At 29.7% G+C, this 8,574-nt stretch overlaps 1 protein-coding gene across 1 annotated transcript in view; it reads right to left on the bottom strand.

Annotated features, from left to right (window-relative positions):
* Positions 1-5,627: 5,627 nt before the first annotated feature.
* LOC115244733 (odorant receptor 4-like) overlaps positions 5,628-8,574 on the bottom strand; it is a 6,000-nt gene continuing 3,053 nt past the window's right edge. Inside the window, exons 4-9 of the mRNA XM_029822652.1 lie at positions 7,392-7,659; positions 7,141-7,260; positions 6,986-7,076; positions 6,528-6,670; positions 6,275-6,407; positions 5,628-6,190 (exon numbers count right to left, since the gene is read on the bottom strand). Of these exons, the coding sequence (XP_029678512.1) occupies positions 6,137-6,190; positions 6,275-6,407; positions 6,528-6,670; positions 6,986-7,076; positions 7,141-7,260; positions 7,392-7,659 (809 nt within the window). The 3' untranslated portion in view covers positions 5,628-6,136. The remainder of the gene's footprint in view (positions 6,191-6,274; positions 6,408-6,527; positions 6,671-6,985; positions 7,077-7,140; positions 7,261-7,391; positions 7,660-8,574) is intronic.

Raw genomic sequence — 8,574 nt, 5'->3', positions numbered from 1 at the left:
AAAATATGATATGCAATGTATGGTTTACTTACAATTTTAATGTTAATACGGAACCAAGTGTATTGAATAACGAAAACAAGAAAAACAGAATACTTTCTCTTTTAAACTTTAAATAATTAAGCAACATATATAAAATTGGTAAATGTTTACATTAACTTACACCTCAGGGATCGTTTTCATTTTTACATATATTATAGAGGGCACATTCTTAAGTAACACGCACTTCTGGTTCCAGAGATATGCAATTTTAAAGTTTCACAGATTTAATGCTTTTTCTGTTATAAAATAAGGAAAAATAATGTTTGTTTACGTTGTATTTGTGTAAAGCAGACGTTGAAAAAGTGTTTGTTTATATTTTTGGAAACGAAGCTCCTTGAATTTTTCCATTTTCCACGCGAAGCGTGGTTCAACGCAAACCTATGTGTCTAGTTTTTTAATAGTGGAGCTCCCCCGCAGGAGGGGGCGGAACATACTGTCTCCACGCATATACTTTTTAGTGCGTAAATATAAAGTGGAAAGTTGTAAACCCATGTGAAACCTTACTTTGCATTAAAAAATATATGCATGGAGACAGTATGTTCCGCCCCCTCCCCCCTGCGGGGGGTCTACACTATCGAAAAACTAGATACATAGTTTTGCATTGAACCTCGCTTTGCGTGAAGAAGCAATATTTTTATCTGCAGTAATGGAAAAAAATTCGTAAATCTTTATTGCTGTATTTCTTTTGAAATTTCTAGCGAAACTGAACGAGTGTACGATTCTGAAGCGTACTAGCAGTAACGTAAAAACAACTCTAAATGTAAACAAAATAAATTCTTAGCGAATATATACTGACAGTGACGCAAATTTAAACAAAAAAACATAAACATGCAAGTAAGATATAGTGAAAAGATCATAGAAATAAATGCGTAAATTATAATACTTCAAATTCGCATATCTCTGAAACCAGAAGAGAGCGCCACAAAATTCAAAGTGCGTGTTACTTAGGAATGTGCCCTTTATAATATATGTAAAAATGAAAACAATCCGTGAGGTGTAAGTTAATCTGAACATTTACCAAACTTATATTTGTTAATGTGTCGCTATTTATTGTATAGCTTATATAATTGCAAGATTTTGCATAATTTTCTAAGGAGTGTGCACATATGTTGCGTAGAGAGATACAATTTATATTTGTAATAGAACATAAGCACATGCAACTAATTTTGTAAGTTTTTAACTCATGTAAGATTAGAGAAAGCCATTTTGTTCTTTTTATTTGTGCGGATTTGTTGTTCACTAATTTTAATTTCACTTTACAAATTTTAGTTTACTTTTACTTACGAATTATTTCTTTACAACTCTCAATAGGTAAATTATTTTTTTTAATTTTTTAAAGTTTTTTTATATATGCGATTTATTTATTTGAATGTAAAAATATATTAGAATATAGAAAAAAAATCAAGAAATATTATCTTACATATAAGTCTAATTGTAATACGCTATTTTGCTTTGTTTCCGTACTTTTCTATAATCGCGATTTCATTTTTCTCTATTATCTCATTATACACATCTTGAAATTGATTAAATGAACTCCGTAACTATCATGTTAACAATATTGTATGCTGTTTTCTTTTTTTGCAACATTCGAGAGTTTGGTCTTTTGTATACTTTCTTCGCGCTTTAGTCTCTCTAACTCCATGAAATTAATTAAATAATACATTATTTAAGGTTGTTGAAATTTTCTTGAGAAGTTCTTGATGATGCTTACAATAAAAGTATACCATTTCATTAAAAAAAATTGAGTTGACTTTGAAATTATCTTGAAAATAATTTTAAATTGCATAACTCTGATTGCGTTGTCATATGTCTTTTATCCATCTAAGCAATTTTTGTCTAGAACATATTTTTGTATTATTAATAGTTTCGAAGTTATTCACCTGTAACACTTTAAATGGACTACCCTATATTAACACAAACAACTGTGGGGGAATACAATGTATCTATATCTTTCGCTGTGGAGTATACTTGATTGTTATGATTTGTAATTTCTTGCCCGGCATAATTAATTACAAACATATATGAAAGGATGACAGATACAAATATCAGGTGTAATAAGAAATGCTTCATTATCTCCAAGCGATGCATTTCAAAAAATGTAAAACATCATTATTATAGTTACCATTTTTTATATGTGCGATTATATAGTTTGCATGAAATATAATATTGTTAGAAAAAAATAGTAAATTGAAAAATACAAAGAAATAATTCACATACTAAAATCTTTTCTTAAATTTATAATTTTATAATTAGCACTATTTGACATTTGTTTTATCAGTTATTTTTATTGCTATCTAATTAAATTTTTGTCATCTAAGAATTTTTTGAATTTTGGTTTCTATGAAATAGCATATATGTTCAACATGATAAGTTTTAAGAATTCAAGAAAAAACTTACTTCAAAAATGTTCAGGCTCAAAGAATTCACATCAATTACACAGGTCTGCATGATTTCATATTTTTTCTGCGGTCGGAAAAAAATGAATAATTTCTTATAGTTTTTTGTGCGCTGAATCTGCAAGGCAAAATGGCCTATTACATCAGATTTTTGAGAAAAATGGGGTTGAAACTTCTAAAAAACGCGTTTTTTACCATTTCTGAAAATTCGTAGCAGACAAACCGGGTGTGCAAGAGACTTCAGACAGGGCTCGAATAAAAGCTTGAACATTGTATTTAATATAAAAATATCGAATCTTTTACCGCAGATACCATCGAACCTCAGGCGCGTTTTGTTTTTAAGTATAGTCGCAATTGTGTCAAGTGGAACAATTTCCCCATGCAGTCCAATTGCAAAATTGTTGCAAACAATAAAAATTTTAATCATAGATTCAATACACGAGGTTAAAAATGCTTAATCGCACTAAAAACATTTCTTTTTTATTTGTTAAAAAATTATTGTTTAAACAATTTTTAAAAGATAACGATTTTGTGATAACGATAATGTTAAGCTATAAATATCACAATTAATAGCACATGTTATTCTTACCGTGGCGAAACTGTAACGATATTACAAACAATCCGGCAATATTTACGTCGAAAGTTTTGCTGCCATTTTGCAAAATAAAGAGTATCATTTTCTGTGCATGTAATGCTGCCATATACTATTGAACATTGTATCTACAAAATAATATGACACGTATAATGATAAACTACTAACAAAGAAAATATGTATCTATATACTAACGTATACTAAATAGTGTATCTTCACATCATTGCTGAGTAGAATACATAAAGGTAAAATAGGACATTGATATATAAACAACACATAAAATTGTTTCTTATGCGTAAAATATACATGATTACTGTAATTTGTAATCTCTTGACCGGCATAATTAAATAGAAACATTTAAATACATGACAAATACAAATAACAGGTGTAATAAAAATGCTTACTTATTTCCAAGCAATGCATTACGAAAAACCTAAAATCATGGTTGCGTTTATCATATTTCTTATGTGTTTAAAGATTACTCATGATAATCATAATTATGGTATTAAAAATTATAAAGGTGAAGCCCAAAAGTTTGTATGTTAAGATATCTCTGATTCTTAAAATTATTTGAATTTATAATTAGCACAATTTGATATTGACATTATCAATTTTGGTAATTATGCATAAGACCGACCTCACAGATTTTAGTGACCTTGATATATATTATCAAGGACACGGCCCTGAATAACTTTCAACAGATTTTAGTTTATTGTTGTTTGTTGTTTATTAAAAAGGTTATTATAAAAATAAGTTTAACGAATGGAACGTAGTTTTCGGACCATGTAGGGGAAAGTTGGGTAAAACCGGGTACGCGGATCAAACCGGGTCCCCCTGTTTTTTTGTAATAAGTACTGCTATCTATGGCTAACTTGTGTTATTAGTTGTAGATTGGCGCCATCATTATTTTAGAACAAACCGAGCCCTTATGCACATGATATTTCTTTTTCAATAAAAGTTCAAAGTTTTTAACCTTTCAAAGATCGATATCGAGGTAAGAATCGAATCATCGTGCACTTTTTCTATATAGAGCATCTGTTTTGGTAAGTGTGGCATTGCATTTTGTACATATTAGAGAGTATATCATTAGTTTTGATCGGCATTTTGTACGCCGAAATATACAACCACCGTATTTGTTACTTTCTTTGTGGTGGGGCAAAACCGGATACTTACACATGTCATATAATGAAAAGAGGGAGAACTGTTATCCTGACTTTGTGTCTCTACAAAAAGCAGTTGAAAACAAAAACTAACGTTCAGAAAAAGAAATCACTAAAAAAAAAAGCTTTTTGAGATCCCTAAAGTTAAAAAGTTAAATAAGGAAGTCCTGCACCAATGTCGAACAAGAAGATATTTTTATTTATGATTATTGTCATTAGAATACATCTTTATATTGATTTTGATTATAATAAATCTAGATTTTGTAATTACACGATGTTTTGTATATTTTCAAATGGGTACCTGATTTGAACCTACTTTTCTCTATATTTAAAAAAGAATATTTATTATTCTGATGGAAAGGTATAATATTTGAGTTATAGTCAAAATACATTTAATCACTAACCTAAATATTTAATTTTTCTCACGATTAAAATCTGCTCAATTCCATGATATATAGTAAATGATAAGAGATTTTCTTACATATAAATATAGCAGTACATTGTCTTGTATAATGTCCAAATTTTTTAATGATAGCAAGTTCATCTTCGTTTCTTAGTTCATCACAGATATACTGTAGTTGCTCCAACAAATTTCTCACCTGCCATTACAGCAATATTTAACATTTTGAAAAAATTTTAAAAGATTATCATATATAAAAATTTAATTTTTGGGAGATATTATTAAAATTATTTATTTGTGCGGTAAACAATAAAGACGGTAAACAATTGACTTACATGATGAGTGTTAATCCAAAACATGTTGTATGTAATACATAGAAATTAAAGACTATTGCAGTAGAGAAAACTTTGATGAAAAAATCAACAGTGCATTTTGTAGTTATAACTGCTAGAAGCTTCAACCAATCGATTAATTGAAAATGGTGCATTAGGAAAACATCATTTTACATTTTATTAAGAGATAAAAACAATTATCTGTTTTGTAATAAATAATAAATATTATCAACGTATTGAAATTTTAATATTTATCTATTGCAATTGAAATGTATTCTATTATCAATAATTAAATATAAAATTTGATCACAATTAAAAATTTTGATAAAAGTAAGCGTTTACTAAATTAGTAATGAGATGTGCGTATTCTATATTAACACGATTGAAAATATGGAGACGTACCTGGAATATAACAAAATTTATCAAAATACCAAAAAATAAGATTATCTGAAATTGAATAAATTTTGATTTTTTCATAAATAATTTAATTCAAAGTAAGTACCAAATAACATAAAATATTATGGGAATAAAGTTTCAGTAATTTAACTATTTTGTGAGAAGAAGCGATTAAGCGATCGATGTCACGTAGGAGGAATTTAATAAATGCGTATTTTACACATGCAAATACTCATTGTCAGATAGCTTTGCGATCGAAGTCGGTGCAAGCGCAATCGCCTTTTTTCCAGTAGCATAGTTAACATGCTTCATTCTCGTGTTTACGCTCGTAACGAACACTTGACTTTAGAGACGTACATCACGACAAGTCTCACGTGTGTTGGCAATTAGCTACAAGAGAAACTATCTTCTCGACAGTATTATATAAGATATCATGGACTATATTTGTTTAAATATGCAAATGCTAATTCCGAATACATTTGAGGCCAACTATATATTATAAAATTTCATTCGTTATATGTGTGTGTGCATGTATGTTGCATGGTTTCTCGAGACATATATGACGTATTATATATGAATATACTTAACATAATATACTTAATATAATAATTAAATAGATGTCTATTTTCGGAAACGAAATGATCGTGAATTCTTGACTTTATTATTTCATAAGCAGTGCAACAATCTGGAAACAAAATCAGTATCATTATGGTGATATATTAATTCGTTTTTCAACATTTGTTGATATTATATATTTTATTCTTTCAAACGCGAAAACTAAATCATAAACAATATGTATGTATAGATAATATATCTGCGCATTACTCCTCCATAGAATACATAACGGTGAAGTAGGACATTGATGTTTTTGTTAGCTGCAAAAAGATATGTTTTCTATTATAATATTAATGTGAATCACTCTTTCTCTCTAAATCCGTACTATAATTTATAATTTTTACCGTAGCGAAACACTCCAAAGATGCCACAATCACTCCGCCGATATTGAGATTGTAAGTTCGGCTACCTTTTAACAATATAAAGAGTATCAGCTTCTGTGCCTGTAATGGGGCATTATACCACCGACTATTGTACCTATGAAATAATCATTACCTGATAAATATTGATTAATTAATAATAAAAGACATATGTAGAATATATTATATATATTATATGTGCACACACAATTGCATAAACAATGTATCTATATCTTACGCTGTGAAGTATACGTAATTGTTGTAATTTGTAATTTCTTGCCCGACATAGTTAAGTACAAACATATATAAAAGAATGATAGATGCAAGTAACAGGTGTAATAAAAATGCTTCTTTATCTCCAAGCGATATATTTTGAAAAATCTAAAACACATCATTATTGTAATTATCATTTTTCATATTTTTCATATCATTACAATTACTTAGTTTACATTGAATATAATAATGATAGAGAAAGAAAAAGCTAAAAATACGAAGAAACAATTCATATGCTAAGATTTTTTTAATTTATAATTTTATAGTTAGCATTATTTGATATTTGTATCATCAATCATTTTTATTGTTTTCTGATTTAATTTTTGTCATTTACGAATTTTTTGAATTTTGCTTATTACGAAATGATACATATGTATGTCTGTTGCTCAACACATTAAGTTTTAAGAACTCGAGAAAACTTACTCCATAAATATTCAGGCTTAAAGATATTACACAAATTATTATTAATAAGAAGAAAGAGCCTTTAAAAGTAGACGATAAAAATTCACAAAACCTTTAAGAAAAATAGAATGCAATTACAATAATCACTATATAATTGTTATCGCATGCATACCAACTTTATAGCCTTGCAATGTATTTCGATTGCATAAAATATTTTTTTGTTATAAATCATAGCCCTATCCTTCAGGTTAACATTTTTAAACATTTTGGTCGTCATTATTTGCTCCATACGATAACTATGATTAATTTATCTGCTGTAAATATGTAGTTTTCCCAAAAGTGTATTGACAAATTAAAACAAACAAACAATTGAAGATTTTGTTTGCAATCATATACATTGTGTTCATTTCTAAATTCATTTTTTCACCTCGCAATTCTAAACAATCCACAGGCGTGTATGGCGCATCCTATGAGCATTGTTCCCGTTGCTGTCAACGTAGTTGCTCCAATACAAATAACTGTGTTTGTATGCAGTAAAATCAAATAGAAATATTTATTTTGATCGACAAAATATTCAGTCGTGATATGTATTGCCTGACTCTGTATTCGAGACTCGTTTATGTGCAAAACAGTACCGAGGATCTGTGGCCAAATTGGTAGCAAAATAGCAAAAAATGTGCTGCATATGGCGAACGCTAAAATCATTTTAATGAAATAATTGTAAACATTGCTCTTTTTATTTTATGATATATTTTATTTATGCATAATTCTGTCTTTCCCGCCGCCCCCCTCTCCCCCCCTCCTCACTCTCTCTCTCTCAAATTTCGCTTTTCTTTAATAATCTATGTGATATTTTTGCAGAATGCTGACTGTGATATGTTGTATATTTTTAATATGGCAATATCAAATAGTAAACACGTTTCGTGTGTGTGTATATGTATTGTTACATTCGCAAATCGATATCAATTAATCGAAATCGTGCAACACCACAAACACTTTTAGAAAGGAAAACATTTACTTAAAAAACACTTAAGAAACTTTATTATTAGATAAGATAATACGAAAAACTGTGAGGAACATTTTAAAAGAACGAAGCTGTCAGTAACGCGCTCGAACGACTCAACAGCTGAGGAGATCATCTTCAATTTTACCGCGACAAGCGGCATAACATCGCAGCACGGAAACATAATACATGGTCGTAACAACTGTCTACCCTCTTCTTTAAAATTGTCGTCCCGATAATTCACCAGTGCTCCAAAATCTTGATCTCAGGATTCTCAGCAAAATCTCTTGCTCTACTTCAGGTTTCTGCTCAAGTTACCAAGCAAACATTGTTCTGGATCTCGTTGATCTTTAATGTCGATTTCAGGAATTCCTTGACGAGCCTTCTTGCCCTACCCTGAGCTGCTGCCACAGGTTACCGAGCGACTTGTCTTTCTAAAGCCCATCGACTATATAAATTTCTGGTGATCGCCGATTTTTCTCTTTACACTCCAGTAACTACCCATATACCCGTGTCATTTTTCTTCGGGAATCTTTGGACAAAGGTGGGAGGGAACTACCGTGAACCCGTCGTTCCAAAAAGGACTCCCCAAGTTCCTGCCTCGGCA

The sequence above is a fragment of the Formica exsecta genome, unplaced genomic scaffold, assembly GCF_003651465.1.
Source record: "Formica exsecta isolate Colony F162 unplaced genomic scaffold, ASM365146v1 scaffold839, whole genome shotgun sequence".
Taxonomy (NCBI): Eukaryota; Metazoa; Arthropoda; class Insecta; order Hymenoptera; family Formicidae; genus Formica; species Formica exsecta.
This window is presented reverse-complemented; position numbering and strand designations above follow the sequence as displayed.